Raw genomic sequence first — 24902 nt, forward strand, 5'->3', positions numbered from 1 at the left:
TAAAATGATCTTTTATTCAAGAGATTGGAGTTCCTTTAATTCTTATTTTACTTCTTTTTTCCCACAAATTACGGTTGTAATAGAGAACTATAACAAGTACATTTTATTAGCTATATTTTTTTTATGAAAAATGATAAATATACCATTAGGGCTATGTATAAGAAGCTAAACAGGGAAATATTGAGGATATAATAACATTAATTACACCGATCTACGTGTGTTGTCAAGAATTTCAACTTAATTCCATTGTAAGAAGTATATTTAATTCTTTACATACCCTTAAGGGCCTATTCATTTCAGCTTAATTTCAGTTCAGTTCAACTCCAATCAGTTCAGTTCAGTTCAGCTCCTAATTTCCCTCTCTCATAAAATATTCATTTCAACTCAGCTTAATTCAGTTCAGTTCAGCTCCAATAAGTTCAGTTCAGCTCCAATCAGTTCAGTTCAGCTCAATTTAGTAAATATGAACAGACCATAAGAGCTACATATATCATTACCCATTTTTTATTTAATGTTCGAATTTTTCAAAATTTCTGAACCCATAAGAATATATTTGTGGGGAAATATATTAGTAAATGATGTTGGAATTTTTTTATTAAGTATTCTGTAATTTGAAATTTTCAAATTTAAAACCTTACCTATTAAAATATTTATATGTTCTAACATTTTTGTTACACCAAGCTATAGTCTATTTTTTCCCCCAATTTATAATTCATGGCTCTGCCACTGCCTAGCTCCTCACCCCTTTTCATGACGACAACCCACCATAATCACCATGATCACTCCACTATAACCACCAACCCATCCCAATAACCACAACACCACCATAACCACCACCCCCTCACACCCACCAACTAGCCCTCATCGCCACCATCATAACATCACAAAAACCCTGCCTTAAAAACATTCACGATTATAATGAAACGGATGGAGTACATAGTACATAGGTCTTGTTTGGCAAAACTAGCGATATCGAGTAGATTTTAGTGGTCGAGCAGCGGGTAGTTGTTAGATTAGCGAGCAGCTGTCAATTAGTAATGGGTAGGGGTTAGCTGTCAATGTAGCGATTAATAGTATGAGTATTTGGTAAAACTAGTGGTTGAAATGTTAAGATACAGTAAAAATACATGCATAATATTTAATCCCACATTTTTTTTTATAAGCTAGAGTTGGATTTACATATTGTCCGAGACAGATTTAACCATCAATATCTTTAATTAGTGGTTAGTAATAATTTTGAAAAAAAAAATAGTTTATAAAAGTAGACATTATGACAAATCCAACAACATATTATATGACAACATTTATACATACATTGGTAAAAAAAAAATAAGTCAATGATGACATATAAATAGTGAAAAATCCCAACTCTGGCTTATATTAAAAAGACAGAAGGAGTATAAATAAAGTAAACAAAATTTGTCAAAAACTACCTGTTACCTTTCAAATGCTAATATTATTAACATTTGACAAAACCTACCTAAACACTACCTCTATCGCTAACCGCTATATGAATCACTACCTTACCAAACACACTGATTTTTTCCTACTAGTGTTTTGACTTAGTCCAAACGCTAACCGCTATCTAAAATGCTACTGCCAAACAGGGCCATAGTATAAAGTGAAAGAACATGGAAGTATAACTTAAACCCAAACAAATAACATGGTTCATATTGAACTCAAGATGTCTTGTAATTCAGCATGGGGAAGGAGGGGATATAGTAGTTTGCAGAGCTTGATCCAACTCAAGCTTGGCTACTTAAGTATTATCTAGTTGGACTTTGTTCAATTCACTTTAAAAAATAATATTAATGAAAAATAAGTTCAGTTTGATAAAAATAATTTCAGTTTAGTAAAAATCAGTTAATTAAAGAAAAATTATACTAGTAATAGAGATTTAATAAAAATAATTTCAATTATGTAAAATTAATTCAGCAAAAATAACATTAATTTAATAAAAATAATTTCAATTCAGCAAAAATAAAATGAGGTGAACGAGACCATACTTTGATAAGACAAAAATAGAATTACAAGTATTAGTTTCAACTTGTAAAATTTTATAATGGGTCACATATTTTACACAGATGCATTAATAATTGTCAACCCAAAAACCTCAAAAAAAAAAAAAAAAAAAAAAAAGCCCAATCTCCCTCAACCCAAACCCATAACCTCAGAAAGTCCAAAACCACAAGATCTCTTCATCAACCTCATAAAATACCCCTCACTTCATCTCTGTCATCCAAAATTAGGGTTTTAGATTTCTAGGGTTAGCCTCTTCATTTCCGCCTCTTTATCTCTCAATCTCTCTCTTTCTCTCTCCTCGGAGATCTCTGCAATCATGGCGACCCAGATGAGCAAGAAGCGAAAGTTCGTCGCTGATGGTGTCTTCTACGCTGAACTCAACGAAGTTTTCACTCGTGAGCTTGCTGAAGATGGTTACTCTGGTGTTGAAGTTAGGGTTACTCCTATGCGAACTGAGATCATCATTAGGGCTACTCGTACCCAAAATGTTCTCGGTAATTTCCCCCTTTTAGTCTGTTTTTGATTTGATTCAATTTTTTTGGGTTTTTTTCGATTTTGATTTTGGGTTTGGATTGGATTAGGTGAGAAGGGAAGAAGGATTAGGGAACTGACCTCGATTGTGCAGAAGAGGTTTAAGTTTCCAGAAAACACTGTTGAATTGTATGCTGAGAAGGTTAACAACAGGGGTCTTTGCGCTATTGCTCAGTGCGAGTCTCTTCGTTACAAGCTTCTTGGAGGTCTTGCTGTTAGAAGGTATATACATGTTTATACCTCTTTTTTTTCATTATATTATAATTTCGATTCTTTAAATTTATCGTCTAAATTCCAAAGTTATGAACTTTAGTGTTTGTTATGCAGTAAATCTTTGGTTAATAATATATTGGTTGATTGTTGATTTGCGAAATGAATAATTATAAAACTTGATATATGCTGAGATCCTTCAATATGTACTCATGAAATGAAAATCGATTTATCTTAAATTTCCATTTGCATAACTTCAAATTGTTGTATTGAAGTAATGTATTCAAGTTATTTATTACTGGGTTGATTAACATATATGCTAGTAATGTAATCCTCTTTGTTGAAAGACAATTATGCTGCTTAATATGCTCGGGTTGTCTGCATTTGTATGCAATGTGCAATTTTTAGATTTTCATCTGAAATTAATTTTTTACATAAACTGTTTTTCTTGGATGGTAAAATACTTTGTGTGATACGTGCATTGGTTATGCTGTGTTTGTTCTTGTAGCTTGTTTGTCTATATTTAATGTCATTTGTTGTTGTCATCCATAAAGCAGATTGGTCCTTCTGTACCTTTTCTGTGTCGGAAGGTGACTAGATTAAATCAATCCTCAATGCTATTATTCTCGTGAGATACTTTGATTATTCACGTAAAACCTGCTAGAGGGCACATCTATAAAGCCCTTAATCACCCTGGTTTTATACTTTAATATTGTATGAAATTATGAATAATTATTTATTTCACCATTGTGTGCTATTTTTTGTTTTATTTTATTTATTTGTTGTTGAGATAGATGGATTTCTAATGTCTGTATGGAGATCATTTAGAATAGTTAGTGTTTATACCCTCCACTAAAGGAAGGAAAAATAAAGGATGGGAATCAATAGAAAGTATCTTAGAAGAACGATGTTTTGGCTCGGTATTCATATTCAATTTTGTGACAGACTATTGTTGTTATTGTTTGTTTATCTTGTTGCCAGTAATCTGTACAGGGCAATGTGCTTATAACCTTTTGGCTATGTGCACATAAAATATGTTTAACTTTCATGTTTGTTAATTGTTTGAATGTGGAGACGACATTGTTTTCATCTAATGTCATCTACAAAGCTAATTGGTCTTTCTGTACCAATCTTGTGTCGGAAGTTGACTATATTGAAGTTCCTCTCTTTCATTCTCCTACTGAGATATGTTAGTTTTCATGTAGTACTGTTAGTGAGGGCACAAGAATACAAGATATGGTTATTATTTCCTTGGATTTGTTCATTTTTTGTATTTTTGATATATTTTATTCTTTGGAAGTGGTGGTGTTGTGCTTGTTTGTTAATATCTGTTAAACAAATTTGTATGTAACTATGCCCTCCATGAAACAAAAACTCACCATATGAGTAATTCTCTCAATTAATATGCAACAATTTCTGGTTGCTCTGTTTTTTCCTCATTCTAATTTTTCTGGTGGTGTATGCTTGTTTCTTTCAGGGCCTGTTATGGTGTTTTGAGGTTTGTCATGGAAAGTGGTGCCAAGGGTTGTGAGGTTTGTTGATATTCTCCTAATTATACCTTTTACCCTATATAGTTTGCAATTGACTGTTCCTTGTAATTTAACTTGTGCTGTTTGAACAGGTCATTGTTAGTGGTAAATTGAGGGCACAGCGTGCTAAGTCCATGAAGTTCAAGGATGGATATATGATTTCCTCAGGTCAACCAGTTGTTGAGTACATTGACTCAGCTATCCGACACGTGCTCCTTAGACAGGTAAATCTTTAGTGGGCAAGATATGAATTTTGTGTGGATTATCTTCTTGGGGTGTCTTTGTTGGTGTCTAATTTTGTTTTGTATTGTGCTAATACAGGGAGTGCTCGGAATCAAGGTTAAGATTATGCTTGACTGGGACCCCAAGGGAAAGATTGGACCTCAAAAGCCAATCCCTGATGTTGTTGTTATCCTCCCACCAAAGGAAGATGAGGTCTACGCTAGGGTTCCAGTTTTGGCGCCAGAAGTTGATCTTGTAGATTCCAGTGGTCCAGTACCTGTTGCCATTGCATAAGCTTCACTAGGCTAGTTTATAGACTCTTTTTCTCTTTTTTTTTTGGGCTGGTATGTTACTGAGTTACCAGAATTCATACAATATGATGACTTGTTTGAGTCGCCAGTGGTGTTTCTGCAATGTCTTTGTTATGTGCTATTGAAAAGTTTTGTAGTTTCTATGAGATTGACCGTAAGTATTTTGACATATTTTGATTTCACTAAACCAAAATTCTTGGAATATGTTGCATTTATCGTCATTTTGTTTTGGTTATAGCCTTATTGGTATTATTGTACCTTTTAACTTTTGTGTTAAATCTTTTTTTTTTTTTTTTCCCTCTCGACTTTGGGATCTGAGGGTAGTATTGATTCTCTAACTTTTGATCTTGTTACTCCTTAAGCTCATTGCTTGATGTTCTGCTGCAAAACTTCTGAATGTTACGATATGTGCCTTGGCATACCTTAAAGTTTAGTATAAATCTAGTATCTACAATGTGAGAGTATGAGTATAGATTGATTTTCCAGGTTGTGGATATGCGAATAAATTTTTTAAATTATATTTCATGGTGTGAATTTGCTATGAAATTATACTAGATGATTGATATAAGAATGCCTTCTCAAAATTGATTGAATTTGGTTAATAAAGTCGAAATTTATATTATCCTGTATTGGACTAAATTTTCCTGCATCAATTTTTTGAATTATGGTCAAATGTAGAACTGGCATAGTCTGTTACCATCAGTTTCATCTTTTGAATGTTGTAACAATCTGTAGAATCTTCTCCATCCAACAATTTTATTGGATGTCTTACAACTCGAAGCTAGTTTTATTAGAGCATCCACAATGGAGCCATTATCTTCCCACGCAAATGTGCCTTGAACTTGCTAACAAGGGTCGTTGATATTTTGTAAACTACATTGCTTTATGGAGTAACTCATTTAGCTAGCTACAAACATTGGCCGATAACCCCAAAGCACTGCCCTACAATTTTTTTTTTTTTTTTTACAGGTGGTGTTCCAGTGTTCCACTCAATTTACCCTTTGAGGATTCAGTCCCCTACAAATTGTGATCCTTCTTACTAAGTGTAGTCCCAATCGCCACTGTACCAACAACCATTTGATATAATTCTTAGTTTACGCATATGAATAGACTCTATAGAATATTCATGATTCAATATTTATGATGGCTACCCAATCTTTGTAGTTGGGTTTCTATAGAGTATTCAAGTTTAAAGCTCATGATTAAGTTCTAAAATTATACCACCTCGATTTATTTCTATTCAAAACTAACCGTAGAGTTTCGTATACTTCTATTCTTAAAAGAAGTAGTCATTTTTTAGTTGGAGCATTTTCTAAACTTCAAACATTTGATCAAAATAAAAATTTAAAAAAGGACAAATAATTACTGACTAAAGATAAACTGACATAGCAAGATTTGCTAATAGTTAAATTTATAAATAACTAGGTTAGGTCCCGTGCCATGCACAGTAATTTTCAATAAGTATTTTTAAAATTAATACTATAGTATTAAATATTTCAAATAATTTATATTGTATTCATATTTAGAGTTGTCAAAAGCTAAACCGACTCGAAAATTTTACCCGAATCCAATCATGACCTGACCTATTTGAACTCGAGAAATTGGTGACCCAAACCCTATATGAATCAACCTGAAACCAACCCCAGACCCAAGTTAACCTAAGGATTCGTGACCCGAATTCGAACATGACTCGATCTGAGATGACCCGACCCGAACACAACACTAAAGAACAACAAAAATGGCAAAATCACACTAAAAATAATCAACATGTGTCGTTCTTGGAAATATTGTTGAAATATCTACAGTTAATTATAGATTATTGATTGATTAAAATTAAAATTCTGATCATAAATTATTCAAGGAAATAACAAAAATATCATTTGTTGATTTGATATTCGCATCATTGCTTTGGCGAAAGCTGATTTGCTTTGATTTTATAAGATCTCTAACGTTTCTTCAAAAAAAATAAAGATTCGCATTTTATTGTTTACATATTAAAAAAAAATCAAGAAAAAAAATATATAATTTTATGTCCTTCTTAAAAAAAACCCCGTATGTCACAAATTATGTTAAGAATATTTGGGAAAGATACATTATCAAATCTTCTCTTATATTCAATATATAAGTAATTATTATCATTATATATATGTAAAATATTTGTTTCTTAAATAGATTTTTTTTACAAAAAAAAAAGTAAAAACCTAAGGACACACCAGAAAATGGCACGTGTCATTGCTAGTGTGTCTTTTAGTATATAGTTATTGATTATTGATGATTGTATTGCTTATTATTTTATTAAATTTTTTTTTTGAAACAAATCAATTCATTAATAGATTTAAAGGTAAATAGTTAAAAATCTAAAATTTTATAAAATGTTCACTATATTAATCCATATAGTTACATGAAGCTATATTTTTTTAAAAATAATTGAAAAGGTAAACGATTCTAAAGTCTTCCCATTTTAGGAAAAGACCAATAGGAATCTAGACATCCCTCTATCTCTAATTCTCAAGGAAAAACTAATTGATCAAAGAAAAACAACTTTGCAGTTTGTACCTAAACTAAAAACTAAGCTTCTAAAAGAAGCTACTACTAAGGTAAAGGGTAGGGGTCCACATGGTGTACAAAAGGCTATCAATAAAAAATCGCCAAGTCAGCATTGAAGTTAGGGAAACTAAAAAAAGAAGAGGGAAAGGAAAAAAAGAAGAGGGAAAAACGAGCGGCTATATTTTCAGGTTGGGCGTCATTGTGATGTAGTTGAGCGGCAAAAATTTCAACGGGCGGCAACAATTGATGCAGCAATACACAATTAATTTCCCAATTAAGGTTCGAAATTTACCATCTTTTCCCCCAAAATTTCATCTTTTTTCCCCAAAATTCTTTGACAAAGAACATACCAATTTGAATAAGGAACGAATCGTGACAAAATTATTCAAGTGAATGTTAATTTCGTCAATCATTTACAAGTATTCGGAGGTAATCTTGTTTGTTGTTGAATTATTTCGATTAAATTTCCTAATTTGATGACTTTGATAATTTAGGGTTTTCATTGTTTGATTTTGAAGAAATTGATTTTGGGTCAAAATTAGAATTGTTATAAAGATTTATTTGAAAGGGTAAATCGTGTAGATTAATAGATTGATTTGTATGTTGGGTTTGGGATTTGTTTATGGTATAATTGTTTATTGTGAAATGTTATGCAAGTGTAGGAGTATTTCTGGGTTTCGTTGTACTGGTATCAATTGTTAAATGGAATCGATGTTTATTTGCTGTCAATAATAAATTATTTTATAGGATCTGTTTGTTGTATGCAGTATCATTTTGTCAGTATTAAATTAAAATATTATTTCGTAGTATGTTTTTTTTTTATTTTTTAAGCATATGAAATTAAATACAGTACTGTGTTTTTGACATTTTGGCAGTGAAATGGAAAGCGAAAACCAGTCCCCTCGTTTGAACATTGATCTTATTGATGTGATGAACGATGTGGTTAGCTCAATCGGAGATGCAGAATCAAACGATGTAACAGAAGAAGCAACAATGCCATTCGATCTCAATGAAGAGGCTGAGTTTAATAACATTGATAATGAAGAGGTTGAGGTTAATAACAATATAAATGAACATGATTCTCTGAATCGGTCAAACTGAGAAGAACAACTCAGCCCTACTCCAGCTGTGGGTATGTATTTTGCAAGTGGTGAAGAATTTACAAAGTTTTGCCATATGTATGCCTTTGAGAAAGGGTTTCAATTTTTTGTTCGATCAAGTTTAATAATGAACGAGTATCGTGAAAAAGGAGTAAATTGTCTAGGTGTTGGGGAGATGGAGCCTAAAGGTCACATGATGTCCCGTATTAGATTGGTCTGTAAGATGGGTATAAAAGACAGAAGGAAAAAGAAATCGGGAAGGAAGATATCATGTCCTCCTACAAACTGCAAGGTGTATGTTGAGGCACGATTCTCAAATGGTTGGTTTTACATTAAGAATTGTGTGTTATCCCATGATCATGAACTATTTCCAAATGATAGCCGGCTGATGATGAATTATCGGGGCATTGATGACGGTGCTTATGAGAATATGGTCTTAAACGACTGGTATACATCCAATGTTTCTGAGTTGAATGACTAAGTAATATGTTAGATATGAATCAGCAATCAAATATTTGTACTACTCCTGTAAATACCTTTTTGATGCTATAAATACAATTTTGATGCTGTTGAAACTTGGAAAAACCTTGTTTTATGGAATTTAAAGAAATCAGACTGGTTACAATAGTTTTATTCATAATTACTAACAACATTGGTTTTTAAAAGTTAGACTAGGATACATTAGTGTTTATAATAAAACCAAAAAAAAAATAGTGTAATATGGAATCGGACACGGATAACTTACGAATAGTAAGAAAGCATTAACCAACTACATCAGGGGGTATCAGCACATATATAATGTCATTATTTATTTATTTGTACCGTTTATATTTATATAAAAATAAGTTGGTGATGCTATTAAAAACAGTATGACTCCTTAAATGTTAATTGGATGTTTTGTTATTGTAAGTATCATATGTCCATAAATTTGGGTAAAATCTTATTTTTAAATATTAAAATATTACATTTTTGTTTTATTAAAGGTAAATTGGAAACTTATTGATCATAAAATAAATGAAGTTTTATTTCGTACATTTGATGTTGCTGTCATATGAATTTTATTTTGGTAAAGGTGAATATGATATTGTATATAATAAAATGATATTATATATATTAAAATGATGCTTATTAATACATAATGATCATTATTGCTTCATATTGTTAGGGTTTAGGGGGTAGGGTTTAGGGTTTAGGATTTAGGGTTATAAAACTAATAATATGAATGTGCTTCATTTTGAAAGTTTGATATGTATTTACAACAATACGTAACCATATTTTTTGTACTTTTCTAGTGTTGTGATGTGCATCACTTTCTAAATAGATTAGTTTAAAAATGTGTTATTTGCTTTTATAACTTGTAGTGATTTCATCTATTTGATATGTATTTACTAATAATAAACTAGTGTAATGTTTACATTATGAAAAATAAAATGGTTTATATTACGAAACCAGACCTCGAATAGTTGTATTGATAATTACTAACATTAGTATTTATGGCTATTATGTGAATGAAACCTAAAAATAAAATAAAAAAAAAATAAAAAATGGTGTAGTATGGAATTGAACACGGAACACTTACGAATAACAAGGAAGTCTTCACCAACTACACCAGGGGGTATAATCACATATATTTTAGAATTTTTCATTTATTTGTACCATATAGGTTTATGTCAAAATAATTAAAGGATCCTATTAAAGATAATATGATGCCTTAAATGTTAATTGGATGCTTTTTCATTGAAAGTACCATGTCCATAAATTTGGTTAAATTTAATGTAAGTTATGTCCCTCTTATTTTTTAACATTAAAATTCACGTTTTCCTTTTTCTTTTTCGGAGGTAAATTAAATTGGAAATTTATTGATCATAAAAGAAATGGAGTTTTATTATGAACATTTTTTTTTTGTTTTTGTAAAGGGAAATATAATATTGTTTATACTAAAATGATGCTTAGTAATACATAATGATCATTATTGATTCATATTATTAGGGTTTAGGGTTTAGAGTTATAAAACTAATAATATGCATGTGCTTCATTTTGAAAGTTTGATATGTATTAAAAACAATACGTAACCATAATCTATATACATTTCTTGTGTTGTGATGTGCATCACTTTGTAAATGGATTAGTTTACAGATGTGTCAGTTGCTTTTATAGTTTCTAATGATTTCATCTATTTGATATGTGTATAGTAGTGAATGTTTATATTATGAAAAATAAAAATGTTTGTCATTCGTTTTGTAACTTTAAATTGTACGTTTTATGTATTACCACGGGATTTCAAAATTGTAATTACTTTATATAAGTTTTATTTGAAATCCAAAACATGTATTATAGTCAATATTAATAATTCCATAATCTTTTGGTTTTTTAAAATATCATATCAATAAACATGGATTACATTTATTGTAAGTGGGGGTACATCGTACTTGTATATGGATAAGTATAAAGAAATCAAACCTCGAATAGTGTTATTGATAATTACTAACATATATGTAGTATGGAATCGAACACGGAACACTTATGAATAATAAGGAATTATTCACCAACTATATACCAGGGGGTATCAGCACATATGTTATAGTATTATTTATTTATTTGTACCATATATGTTTATATCAAAAGAATTTGATGATTCTATCAAAGACAATATGCTTCCTTAAATTTTAATTGGATGCTTTTGCATTGTAAGTATCATGTCTATAAAATTGGTTAAATTTAATGTAATTTGTGTCCCTCTTATTTTCGAATATTAAAATTTCACGTTTTTCTTTTTTGGAGGTAAATTAAATTGGAAACTTATTGATCATAAAAGAAATGGTGTTTTATTTTGTACATTTGATATTGATGTCATTTGAATTTTTTAATTTTTGTAAAGGAGAATATGATATTGTATATATGCAAAAGGATGCCTAATAATTAATGATCATTATTGCTTCATATCATTATATTTAGGGTTTAGGATTTAGGGTTTAGGGTTATAAAAATAAAAAATATGCATGTACTTCATTTTTAAAGTTCGATATGTATTAAAAACAATACGTAACTATAATTTGTTTACATTTCTTGTGTTGTGATGTGCATCACTTTCTAAATGGATTAGTTTACAGATGTGTCAGTTGCTTTTATAGCTAGCTTGTAATGATTTCATCTATTTGATATTTATATATTGTTGTAATGTTTATATTTTGAAAAATAAAAATGTTTGTCATTCGTTTTGTAACTTTAAATTGCAGGTTTTATGTATTTTCACGGGAGTTTAAAATTGTAAGTACTTTATTTAAGTTTTATTTGAAATCCAAAACATGTATTATAGTCAATATAAATAATTCCAAAATCTTTTGGTTTTTTAAAATATCATATCCCTAAACATGGATTACATTTATTGTACATTGTAAGTGGGGTACATCGTACTTGTACATGGATAAGTATAAAATTTTTGTTTTTTTGAGGGAAAATTCCCTCCAAAATATCTCTATAAATAAGTATTCATGCTTTGTATCTTTTGGTTTTTTTAAAACTATAGTGTGTATTAGAGTTTAAAACAATGTTTATGCCTATTCAGAAAAAAAAACATTGTTTATGCACATCTGAAAGTATTACTTTTATTAATTTAGATTTTATAAACATAAGAATGATTATTTAAAATAAATACATTGTTTATGCAGATCTAAAAGTATTACTTTTATTAAGTTAGATTTTATAAACAGAAAAATGATTCTTTAAAATAAATAAATGTTTGAAAGGAATTTTTTTTTTTTTTTAAAAAAAAGGTTTTTTTTAAGGTCGCAAGGTTTGAACACTAAATGACTTTGCATAATACACAATTTCGATAATGTCTAGACCATTGGAGTAAGGGGGTATTAGCACTTTATTGGATTAAATATTAATATATTTTATTAAATTTGATGGTATTAAATGAAGATGTTCTCTTTTTACATTTCTTAAATTTGAAAAAATTTTACTTAAGAAAATACTTTTTAAATTTTTTTTAGAAAAATAAAATACTTATTAAACATTAGTTATTAAAACATAAAAAAGTAAAAATATTTAAAGGTATAAGTTTGTTCCCTTCAAAGAAATAAAAAAAAAAGTATGTTTTTGTTATTTTGATATTTTAAAATTAAATATGATTTTGTAAAATTGAAAAGTTATAAGACCAAAAAAAATAAATTATGTACTGTCACAGAGTTCGAAATGTGATATCCTGTAGACAATAACACACGAAGCTTGTATATAAGACCATTGAACTAAAGGGTATCAACACGTTCATAATGTGAAAAGAAATTTATTTATTAAAATGTATCTATGACATTTCCGGCGAAACTTTGGTGTCTCCCACTACAATTCAGGCGAAACTTTGATGTCTATTACAATTCCGGAAAATTTTTGTTTGTCCAAGTTCAATTCCGGCAGCAAACATTAAACCAATTTCCAACTACTAATTCTACAAAAAATTTACAACATTAATGTCTCAACCAAATTTGTATTCAAATAAGTTTATTCTTCATAAGTATTATCATTAAAATTCATTAACAATTGTAACCCACCAGCGAAAACGGCCGGTAAACAACCAGAAGAAAAAAAAAATTGACCGATGACATAAAATATTCACTGGAGAAATCAGTGAAAATTGCACCTGGGTCAAATTATTGCATGAAGAAACTAAGAATTTCAAATTTCTTGAATATTCTTCATTCGTAATGGAGAGAGAAAAAAATTGGACAGAGAAAAAAAATTAGGAGAGAGAAAAAAAATGAGGGGAAAAAATTAGAGACAATTTTTTTGGAGATTATATACTATTTTAATTTGGGTAGTTGAAAGGTTTGATAAATTTGAAATTCAAACTTTAAAATTTTAAAAATAAGGTTTGAAATTCAAATGAAAATAAGGGTGACCCAGACATAAAAAAGATTCTCATTCCACCAATGGGATGCTTGTGTACAAGATGCTTTTGTACACATAGTTTACCCCTACTCCCTCCCTACTACTTAAACAAAAACTTTCTAGCGTAGGGCCTGTTCTGATTAATTGAAACTGATCTGAACTGAACTGAATTGAACTTATTGGAGCTGAACTAAACTGAATATTTTATGAGAGAAGGAAATTAAGAACTGAACTGAACTTATTGAGCTGAACTGAACTGAACAGAAAATAAGCTGAAGAGAACATGCCCGTAGTGTAACAATCAATCAATCATCAATAACTATATATATAATAAAAGACATACCAGCAATGACACGTGTCATCTCTTGGTATGTCCTTACGTTTTATTATTTTTTTTTTGTGATGAATATTTAATTATAGTAAATTCGTATACAAAAATAATTTGTTATATTAAGTTATAAAAAATTACTACTTTAAATAAAAAAATATTTGATATATCTTTCCATACAAACATTTATGATTATAGTAGAAAATATTAGCATAATTTGCGACATATTTTAATCTACATCAAGGAAGTATTCATATTTTTTCCCTGATAAAAATAGTTGTTCATTTATTGATTAGAATTCACATCAAAGTAGTGTGTATAATTATTAATTTTTTTTTTAAGATTTTTAAAATTTTTGTAAAATAACCAATTATATTTAAAAGTTGATACGGAGTATTATTTTTTTAAAATTACCGTGCGTGGCACGGTACCTAAACTAGTATTCCAATAAAGAAGGGAGGACAATATGAAGACGAACAAAGGTGACGATTGAAAAACAAAGACGATGAGACACCAGAACAAGAGCCCAAAATTTGAAGGGAAAAAAATTGAATACAAACAAGAAATCGGATGAATACTCAAGACAATAATCCAAAGTAAATTAGACATCTAACAAAGTTATATAAAAAATTATTTTTGATTGAAATTATGCAAATATTTGTATAGTAATTGATTAGAGGGCCATGTATATTTAATATTTGTTAAAACATAAACAAACATTAACTACTTTGGAATATCTATTTTGATTAAGTGCTTTTCATTCAATAGAATTTTGAAATAATTTGTATAATAATTAAATAGAAAGGCATATATGTTAAAACTTCTTTTTTTTTTTTTTTTTGTGTATTGTATGATATTGTATATATATAGTTATTCTCATACATCTAAACACAAATGTTTATTAAAGGCCGTTTTACACTAATTTAGTGTAAATCAGTTTGTTAAAGGAAACAAAATTTGTTTCCTTTTTTACTCACACGTGCCTGTCAGTTTTTTAAATTTTATCAAAAGAATTTTTCTCTCTCTTCTTCATTATTCATCACAACTACTTTCTCTCTCTTGTTTCTTTCTCAATTCGGCACTTTCTCGCTCTTCGAATGATTTTCGCAATTCTCAATCTCTCTTCTCTAGTTGATTGTTGCTCTCTGCGTTTGAATTTCGAAGTTTATTGGCTAATTTCAGGTTTGTTTACTTAATTTTTTGCGATTTTTGTTAGTTTTAGTTATTTTTATTCTTCGATTTTTAGGTTTTTTGATTTTGTTTTTGTTTTCGATTTTTGCAGTGTTTGATTCTGCAATGGTGAAGAAGAATAGTACAAAGAAGTCTTCAGATGCTGAAGAAAGTGTGTTTACTTAATTTTTTCATCAATTTTTCAAAATTTTCAGCTCAATTTTTGCACATATATATGTCGAATTACTATTGCATGTTATTTTCAAAGTTTACATTTGCTTTTTTGCTTATTTTGTATGCATATTATGATAATTGATGTTGAATTTTGAAGTTAATGTGTTTATTTTTGTTTTAATTTTTTTGTTTATTGTATTTGATTGGTTAAAAATTGCTTATTCATGTGTTGTTATGTGTTAAACAACTTTTGCATGTTATTTTTGCGAATTTGCTCTTTGATTTTTTTCTTTTTTTAACGGAGATTATGAAAATTTGAATTGATAATTGTATTTATTTGTTTGTGCATTAACTAGTGCATGTTATTTTAGAATTTGCTTCTTTTTTTATTTTTCAATGCTTAGATTTTAGGTAGAGTATGCTAATTGGAATTGATCTTGGTTTTAGGTCGAGTATGCTAATAGGCAGTATGTCATTGTGTTTAGAAGGGTCAGTTTATGCATATTTTTTGCTGTTAAAAGGGTCACTTTTTGCTGTTAAAAGGGTCATTTTATGCTGTGAAAAGGGTCACTTTATGCTGTGAAAAGGGCACTTTGTGCTGTTAAATGGGTCACTCTGTGCTGTTAAAAGGGTCACTTTTGTAGTTTATAGTTTTGCTAGAGTAGCTTATGAATTGTTAATTTGTGTTAATTTTTGCTATATTAATCAGATGTAGGTGGTTTTGGTTCTATAGGTGGATACCGGTATAAAGAGTCTGTTGTGAAGGCAAAAGCAGTACCTAAGAAAGCGAAAGCAGTCTCTAAGAAAGCTAAAACAGTGCCCGAAGAGTCTCCTAAGGGTAAAGTGGTGCCTAAGAAGGCCAAAACTTTAACTGAAGAGGCTCCTAAAGGTAAAATAGTACCTAAGAAGGGCAAAACAGTGCCTGAAGAGTCTGCTAAGGAAAAAACAGTACGTAAGAAGAGAAAGATGAGTCCTCAATTGGAATTGGATTCTGATTCTAACTCTGATACTTCACTGTAAGAGAACTTGTTTTGGATTTGTTTATACTTGATTCCACTGATACTTGATTGGTTCTGACTCTGATTTTTTTTTTTTTTAAAATTATATAGGGACCAGAGACGTTTAATTACAAGGTGTAGACCATATGCTCTGGAAAGCTTGGTGCAGGGCTTTAGTGTTAATAAAAAACAAGCTGTTCAAGAAGTTGGTTTTGGTGGTTTATTAGATTTAAAGTTGAAAAATCTCTGTCGTAAAATGCTTCCTTGGCTCGTTAAAAACTTTAATGGTGGTAGCTGCTGTAGGAGTTTATAGGTACTACGCAGCGGAAATAATATGAATCATATTCAATTAAGCACCTAATCCAGAATCGCATGCATAACACACAAGACACATAATCATACCTTTGATGCGTGAATTCCACGAAGCTATTCGACAGGAAAATCAGGGAGAGAATAGAGCCCAAAGCGTTGCTCCTCTACTTAGTCCACAAGCTTCGAATGAGCCGTCCACCAATAATAAATTGGTCGAGTGATTAAGGAAAACCGCGATCACCACCTTTATTGAACTAACCGACCACCACGATCTACCACCACCACGAACCACCACACTGGCGCCAAGGGAGGAGGAGAGAGCCATGAGAGAGAGGAGAGTTTGAGAGGGGTTGGTCTCGTGTTTGCTTATTAGGGTTTGATCTCACTGATCAGATAATTGCATACTCCTTAGCAAACCCTAGGCACCTAGTCTATTTTTAATCACATTATAATTAGACTAGGGTTAGGAAGCCCAAAACCCTTCAATCCACTCCATGTGGCCGGCCATACTAGAGGATGAGGCCCATCATGGGCCTTGTCCTCTCGTGCCCGATCTAGACCCTTTGTGTGACCTTATAGGATCCGTCCAATTGGGCTTTAGACTATTTTACTAGCCCAAAGATCGTTAGTACCTCTAGCTATGATAAAACGACGACCCAAATGTACGAACTTAATTATCTCCATAATTTGATCCATTTATATATCTAGTAATTGCACACGACGAAGACATAAATCCTTCAGCTGCATGTTTACTATTGGTAGTGGTAAAGAATTCGTAGCTACTAGGAATGATGTATGTGACGTGTTCTGTTTGCCTATGAGTGATATTCCTGTTCCTGAACCGAAGAAAAATGCTGAAGATGCAAGTATAGACAACTGTATTATTCAGGCATGGAGATCTGATTTTGATATTTCTGATAAGCAACTTATTCCTTTGTCAAAATTGGAGGCTTGGATGAAAGCTTTGGTTGGTGGAGGGGAGGAATTTAAGAGGTATTTTGTGATTCTTGCTATGTCTAGCTTTTTAGCTCCTACTACTAATAGGACTGCTTCGTTGAAGTTGCTAAAGGCTGTTGAAGAAGTTGATGAAATCAAAACTTTTGATTGGTGTTCTTATGTTTTGAAGAAGTTAAAGAAATCTGTTGATAACTATAACAATGATCCAGCTGCTCAGAATATTAGTGGATGTTTGGTGCTTTTGCAAATTCTGTACTTTCATCGTTTAAATTTTCAAGGAGTAAAGGAGAGTAGTAGCATTCCTTTGATTCAGCATTGGACAGATGCTAAGATTAAAAGTCGGATTAATTTGGAGATTAAAGCTGGTGGTTTTGGACATGGACCATTGGATACTACTGCGTATCCTGTGTCACAGTCTCCAATTAGTCAATCTGTTGTTGTTAAGCAACCTGTTACTTTGGGATTTGCTCAGGGTGGTTTAAGAATTGGTGGAGGTTCTCCAAGTGGTATAATTGGCCGCTTTGTTCAATTTGAGCTTTCAGAAGGTGTGATAACTGATGATGAAATAAAAGAAATTTCAACTGATGTAAGTGTTTTTTTTCATGTGTAGAAGTTACCCGTTTATGTGCATAAAAGTTACCCTTTGTGTGCATAAAAGTTACCCTTTATGTGCATAAAAGTTTCCCTCTATGTTTACAAAAGTAACCTTTTATGTGATCAAAAGTTACCCTTTTTGTGCAGTAAAGTTACCCTAAATATTCAGTTTTAGTTACTTTTTTTAATATTTTTCTTTGTCATATTTGTTTAATTCTTTCTTTGTTTCTATGGTTTGTAGGCTATTCATGAATCATTTCTTTTGCTTAAAGAAACATGGATGTTTTATCAAGTGTTCAGGCAAATGATTTTAAAACCTTGGGTGATTTGGTTTCCAATGTTCTTTCTGAAAGAGCTGTTTCATTATACTCTGAGGATCCTGTTCCAGTTTCTCAAACTCAACAGTTACTCTCTACTCCTCATTACCATAAGCTTATAGATGGTATTATTGAGGAGTGTATTAAGATGAAGTCTGCACATGAGTTGTTTCGTGAAGCGTATGGTGGTAAACAACATAATAAGGATGAAAATGCTTATGAAGTCGTTCCTGAAGTTAATGCTGATGTTGGTGGTAGCTTAGAGTTAATGAAAATGTTTCTGTTTGTGATGTTAATAAGGATCAGGGAGGAGGAGTTAATGAAAATGTTTCTGTATCTAAAGAAGTTGTTTCATTATCAGATCGAATAAATCTTTATGCTCAGTTAACTGTGGGCCATTAGTTCAGAATATGCCTGTTGTTACTCTTTTTTTGAAGGGTAATGCTCGGATTTTCAACGGTTTGCCTCGGTTACATTTGGAAGTTCTTGATTATTGTTTGCTGAAGGATGAATCGATGCATAGGAAGTTAAGTGTCATTTTCTATGAGTATTATTTTTTTTCCCTATTTTTTCCTTTTTATTTTTTAAAATGTTGATCTTATTTTTTATCGTTGCAGTGAGAATCTTGTGACATTTGGAATGAATTTTCTAATTCCAAGAGAAGATATGGTGCCCTTAATGCTCCTCTTAAGATTCAATGGTGCATTGTTGATTGCTTTGCTCTGTATTTGAATGAGAGAGCTTGTTTTGAGTCTTCTGGTCCTCGAAGATTCTTTTTTGGTTCGAGGCAAAGTGTAAGTAATTTGATATTTTTATATTTAAACATATTCACTTTATATTTGTATATAAACAAGATCTTATACTTTAATAGTTTGCGTTGTTGCATGTTTGTGAAAACATTGGCCGACGTGACGTTTCTAATGTTGTTAACGATTTGCACGGTGTATGGGAAGGGTGGGTCAGCTATGAGAATCCTGAATGTGATATAATGGATGCTGAACTGGTATGCTTCATGCTAAACTAATATACTACCCTTAAAAGAGTTATGCCTGTGAAATGCTTTGTCTAAATCACTTTTAATTTTTCTGTTTCAGATCTATATTCCTATTCTTATTGAGGATCACTACATTTTGTTTGTTCTTGATCATTGAAAAGAGTTATCTATTATCTTGATAATATTATTTGGCGTGATTCTAGTCTTGATTCCATGAAAGATTTGTCTGCTTAAGTAGTACGTTTCTGGCTAAAAGGGTAACTTTTTGCAGTTAAAAGGGTTACTTTTTACTTTAGATTTTAACACTTTTTTTTTGTATTCAATGTATTCTAAAATTTTGTATTTTTTTATCAGTGTGATCAATTTGGTGCTTTTCTTGGCAAAAGAAATCATCCAAAGAGTTCTCAGATACCTTCTTATCGCTTTGAAATTGTTGAGTTGGAATAGAGAAAGGATAAGGTTGACAATTTGGACTGTGGGGTCTTTGTCATGTATCACATGCTCCATTTTGTTGGTGAACCATTCAAATTAAATAATCTCAAAACAGTAATTATTCATTTATCTGTCTTTTGTTTTTCCCTTTCTGTTTTATTAATTTCATACTGATAAGTTTTTTTTTCTTCTGTTGTGAGGTTGTTGGAAGAAAATTTTTGTGTGGAGAGATCTGTACCACACTTGTATTGTGTGATTTGAATGAATATAGGGATGATGTCTTGTCAGAAGTAGCCAAGTTCAATGAGAGGAAGAAAGATGCTGCTTATGTTCAGGAAGTTGAAGCAAGATTAAAGGTTGCAATTGCTGAGAAGAAGAAAAAAGAAACTGAAGAAAGTAAAAAGATAGCAGAAGAACAAGCAAAGTTAGAGGCAGAAGAAGAAAAGCCCAAAGATAAAAGGGAAAAAAAGCAAACAAAGAAGTACACTCCTTCCAAAGACTGAAATGACTTTTTAGTGATTAGGTGTAGAAATATTTTTTGAAGTATTGTTGGTACACTTGTGCTTGTACTGGATGCCGAAGAAACATCATTGCTCTGAGTGCTATCTGCCACATCAGGAATGTCAGAATTAGCTTCTATACCTTCTTCTCTCTGAGCAGCAGTAGCAAGTAAGTCTTCCACCGTTTTTAGACTATTTATGAAGCTTTGTTCCATAAATGCTCCTGTCTCTTCATTTTCTTGACTTTTTAAGATTAGATTGTAATATTTCCTCATCATTGTTTGCCTCCATGGTATATATGGCTGTGTAGGATCCTGACTCTTCAACCTATTCCATGTCTCTATTTTTGCAAACTTAGTCCATCTTTTTGTAACATACTTGTCTGGTATTCTTGTTACTGAATGTAGGTGTAGAATTCTGATGCAATGATAACATAACCATCCAGATGCTTCAAAATTTTTGCAAGTACACCATACACTTTGGCTCTCTTGTATATAGTTTACTTGATGTGCAGACCATGACTTGTCTTCTAGGGTTACTTGATAAAGTAAGCATTCTTCAGTTGTCCCTATCATTTGAACAGTTTTTGCCATAGAGTATCCAAACTCCTCTTCAAAGTCTCGGAAGAGTGACAAAGTGAATACCTGTCCACCAAAATTATGAGCTAGATTTAAGCTGTTATATATTATGTGTTATTTATGAACTTTTTAGTGAACTTTTTACCTGTGCAGCATGCTTTAGAATTCCAGACAGTGGCAATGAAGTGAATGCTATTGACTTGCTACAGGTTAACTCATCATATTTCTCTGTGCTTCTCCAACGATTGGTTGTCTTCTTGAATATGGTATAAAATTCTGCTAAGGTAGTTGCTTTACTTGCTTTGAATCCTATAGCATGATTAGTGCTTTCACTCCTTTGTGATGACAAGATTCCTGCTGAAAAGAAATCTCTACTAAGGGCAGGACACCATTTCTCTTTCAATTCGTACACTCTTTTATACCAAGAGTGTACTGTCAAGTTATATTTCGGCATCATTGCCTGCCACTTTTCTTCAAATTCTTGTTCTGTCACACACCACTTTAAGTATTGGTTGAATGCATACTTGAAATCTTTGTCTTTTTTTAGAGTCCCATATCTGGTTATTGCATTTTGTTCCAAATGCCAGATACAAAGTCTATGCCTTGTATTGGGAAGGACCTAAATTCAAAATTAGAGGGTCACTTTAGGCATTAAAAAGGGTCACTTTATGCAGTAAAAAAGGTCACTTTATGTATTAAAAAGGGTCACTTTTCAAACTAAAATGTGTAACTTATTACTGTCACTTTATGCAGTAAATATAAACTTATTACCTGCTCAATTGCATTTGCCATTGCTTGGTCCTGGTCAGTGAATATTGAAGTTGGGGTTTTACCCTCCATAGCTTTCAAGAAGGTTTCTAGTAGCCACACAAACGATTCAGTTTTTTCATCCCCAATAAAAGCACATGCAAACATACAATTATGCCAATGATTGTTTATGCCAACAAATGGAGCACATATAATATTATACCGGTTGGTTCTGTATGTTGTATCAAAGACAAGAACATCTCCATATATTCTATAGTCTTCTAGCATCATCAAATCTCTCCAAAATATATTGGAAATTCTTCCTTCATTGTCAAACTTCACTCTAAAAAAGAAGTTTGGATCCTCTTATTGTTCTTAATTTAAAAGGTTCACTAAAGTTTGAGCATCTCTAGCCTCAATTTGCTCCATTCTTAACCTTGAATAAAAATTTAGGTGATCTACAACACTGTGCCCTATATTCTGTTCTCCTCCAGCTTCAGTAGCCATGTACGTAATTGTAACTGTCCATTGTAGTCAAGCCTGAAGATTTCATTGTTTTGATTGCTTCAGCTTTTTCTTTTGTCATTTTTCTTTCAGAAAGATGCAAGTAATGCCACTGTGACCTTGTTAGTTCGTGGCTATGTTGTATTACATGTGACACCACCTCAAACTCTCCTTCTTTATTAAGTTTTGCTCTTATGCTTTCCCTACAATCAGATCGTGTGATGACTATTTGTCTTTGCTTTCTTGCTTTCACATTTACATTCTCTTCATCAATCATTTTAACCAATTTTGTTTTCTTGTCACCTGAATTTCTTTTTCCTTCAGCAGAACACACATAATATTTTTCACTTACTATCTTTGTCTTTGTGATGTATCTAAGTATGTTTTCTAATTGAAAACCCGAGTATAGCTGCATGCTTCTCATACAATTCCAAGATTTCTTCAAAAGTTTGTCTTACCACATCAACAAATGATCCTCTAAGATCTAACCAAGAAGCATCAATTGGATTTGCATGTGTGATTTAACATTGTCATATCAGATAAGCAGTAGCAGCATATAATTATGTTTAAAGAAATACTATGTTTTATATGGGTCACTTTTATGCATAAAAAGGGTCACCTTTATGCATAAAAAGGGTTAACCTTATGGTTTATGCATAATAAGGGTCACCTTTATGCATAATATAGGTCACCTTTATGCATAAAAAGGGTTACGTTTTATCATAATAAGGGTCACCTTATGCATAAAAAGGGTAACATTTGTTCACAGAAAGAGTAACAAAATTCAGCACATTAAGTTCAAAATTCAGTTTCATTCCAAGGTTGATTGTATCGAAATTACCTTCAGTTTGATTTGATTTGAATGTTTGTGCTGAATTTGAATCAATTGACTTACGAGGAACCACTTGATTTTCTTCTGCATTGTCTTGATTCGTGTTTATACTTTCACTATTCTCGTTCATTAATGGCGCTTCTCTGTGTTCATCATCAATTCGAGTAGTTTCGATGTTATCTTTTACCAAATTCTCTGTTTCATCTTCTATTATTGTGCGATTTAGGTCGAAATCACCTAACAATGGTGTTTAAATTTGCCTATGTTGTTGTAGAAAATCATGGATCAAATTACTGCAATTTGATGAATTGAAGTTTGCTGATGAATCCTCCATTGATGATTGAATCGATCGAATACCTAAGGTAATCAATTTTTCTCTCTCCTCCATTGTTGTGTTTTCTCTCTCCTCCATTGTTGCTTTTTTTTTTTCCTGTGTTTTCTTAGTTTCTCTCTCCTCCATTTTTCTCACTTTTCGCGTGTTTTATGAAATTTTTTTTTAAAAAAAACCCGCACGTGTGGCGGCACCGATTTACAATAAATTATTTTAAACCGGCTTGATGCAAAATTTTTTGTACTTCTAAATTAAAATTATTTTGTAAATGTCAATACCCTAAAAGTAGAGAATGAGATTTGTTACTGATGAGAATTGAACCTCGCACCTCAAGGATACAAGGCAACCTTGTGCCATTGGCCTATCAAGAGTAGAGGTGTCAAACCCGAACCGACCCGAAAAAAATTATCCGTTTCGAACTGTAACCGATTCGATTTGATCCGAGAAATTCAAGACCCAAACCCGATCTGTAACCGAACCGAACTCAACCCGAATCCGAACTTGACCCGATCTGAACTTAATCCGGCACCGATTTGATCAGACCTGAACTCAACCCGAATCCGATTTGACCCGACCTGAACTCAAACCGAACCGATTTGACCCGACTCGAGCTCAACCCAATCCGAAATTGACCCGACAAATAACCGATCAGATCCGATCTGTTTTAACCCGAACTGATATTAACCCGACCCGATTTAAACTCGATTTGATTTTTACCCGATCCGAATTTAACCCGACCATAATTGATTATTGACCTTTTTATTCAAGTTCTTATACTATATATTTACTAATTATTAATAAGTTAACTTTTTTACTACAAAGAAATAGTCTGGAGTCTTAAGTTTACTACAAACCCATCACGTGAGACAATCTGACTAAAAAGTAGATGGGGTTCATATAAAGAGCTCTCTCTTCTTATCTCTCTCCTTTTTTCTCTCTCTACCATGTGTTTTTAGAATATTTTAATCGTTGTTATGTATTTACAAATACATAACATTCCTTCATTACTACTTCCTCTACAACTATGCATTATCCTAGAATTATAGACATTATACATCGTACGGTTATACACACACTACGTACATATGCAATAATTTATGCTCAAATAAAAAGAATGTACATAGTAACAATTAACTATCACTATGTATAATGTCAAGTTTTTAATATAAAAATTGAATTAGTAATAAAGTAATTCTAACAACTCTAACAAATATCTTATACAAATTGAATTAGTAATAAACTAAATTAATAGTACAGAACTCATAACTTCACAAGATTGTACAATTGATGAAGAGTTGTAACCTTGTAATAACCTTAAAAAATTGATATTCTATTTTGTATATATCACCATATGTAACTATTATTACTCATCAATATATCACTAGCTCGGTCTCACTTATATAGGTATGATAATTTATCGATAATTATTCAATCTCAATTTTCCTTTAAGATAAAAATTATACATAACTTGATCAAATGAGAAAACTAAAACTTCGTACTTCATAATTAATAATCATATTGAACCAATAATAAGGTAAAAACTCAATAATATCTCTAGATTAAAAATAACCTTATTTGGATATGAATTTGGTCAGCTCGACCAAAATCCAGCCAAACACAAAAAGGAATTAAATCGAAACTGACCATTTAATGAATCAACGGATCAACCTTATCTTAATCAAATCGAACTTGACCGAACCGAAATCATCCGAACCGAAATCAACCCGACCCAAATTCATCCGACCCGAAGTTATCCGGTTAAACCCGTTTTAAAC

At 31.4% G+C, this 24902-nt stretch overlaps 1 protein-coding gene across 1 annotated transcript; it reads left to right on the forward strand.

Annotated features, from left to right (window-relative positions):
• Positions 1 to 2233: 2233 nt before the first annotated feature.
• LOC145580031 (small ribosomal subunit protein uS3z-like) lies at positions 2234 to 4994 on the forward strand. The gene is made up of 5 exons (XM_081637347.1): positions 2234 to 2516; positions 2604 to 2775; positions 4241 to 4295; positions 4385 to 4516; positions 4614 to 4994. The coding sequence occupies exons 1-5, from the start codon at positions 2339 to 2341 to the stop codon at positions 4806 to 4808; spliced, it is 732 nt and encodes a 243-aa protein (XP_081493473.1). The 5' UTR covers positions 2234 to 2338; the 3' UTR covers positions 4809 to 4994.
• The last annotated feature ends 19908 nt before the right edge of the window (positions 4995 to 24902 follow it).

The sequence above is a fragment of the Chenopodium album genome, chromosome 14 (assembly GCF_948465745.1).
Source record: "Chenopodium album chromosome 14, dcCheAlbu1.1, whole genome shotgun sequence".
Classification (NCBI taxonomy): Eukaryota; Viridiplantae; Streptophyta; class Magnoliopsida; order Caryophyllales; family Amaranthaceae; genus Chenopodium; species Chenopodium album.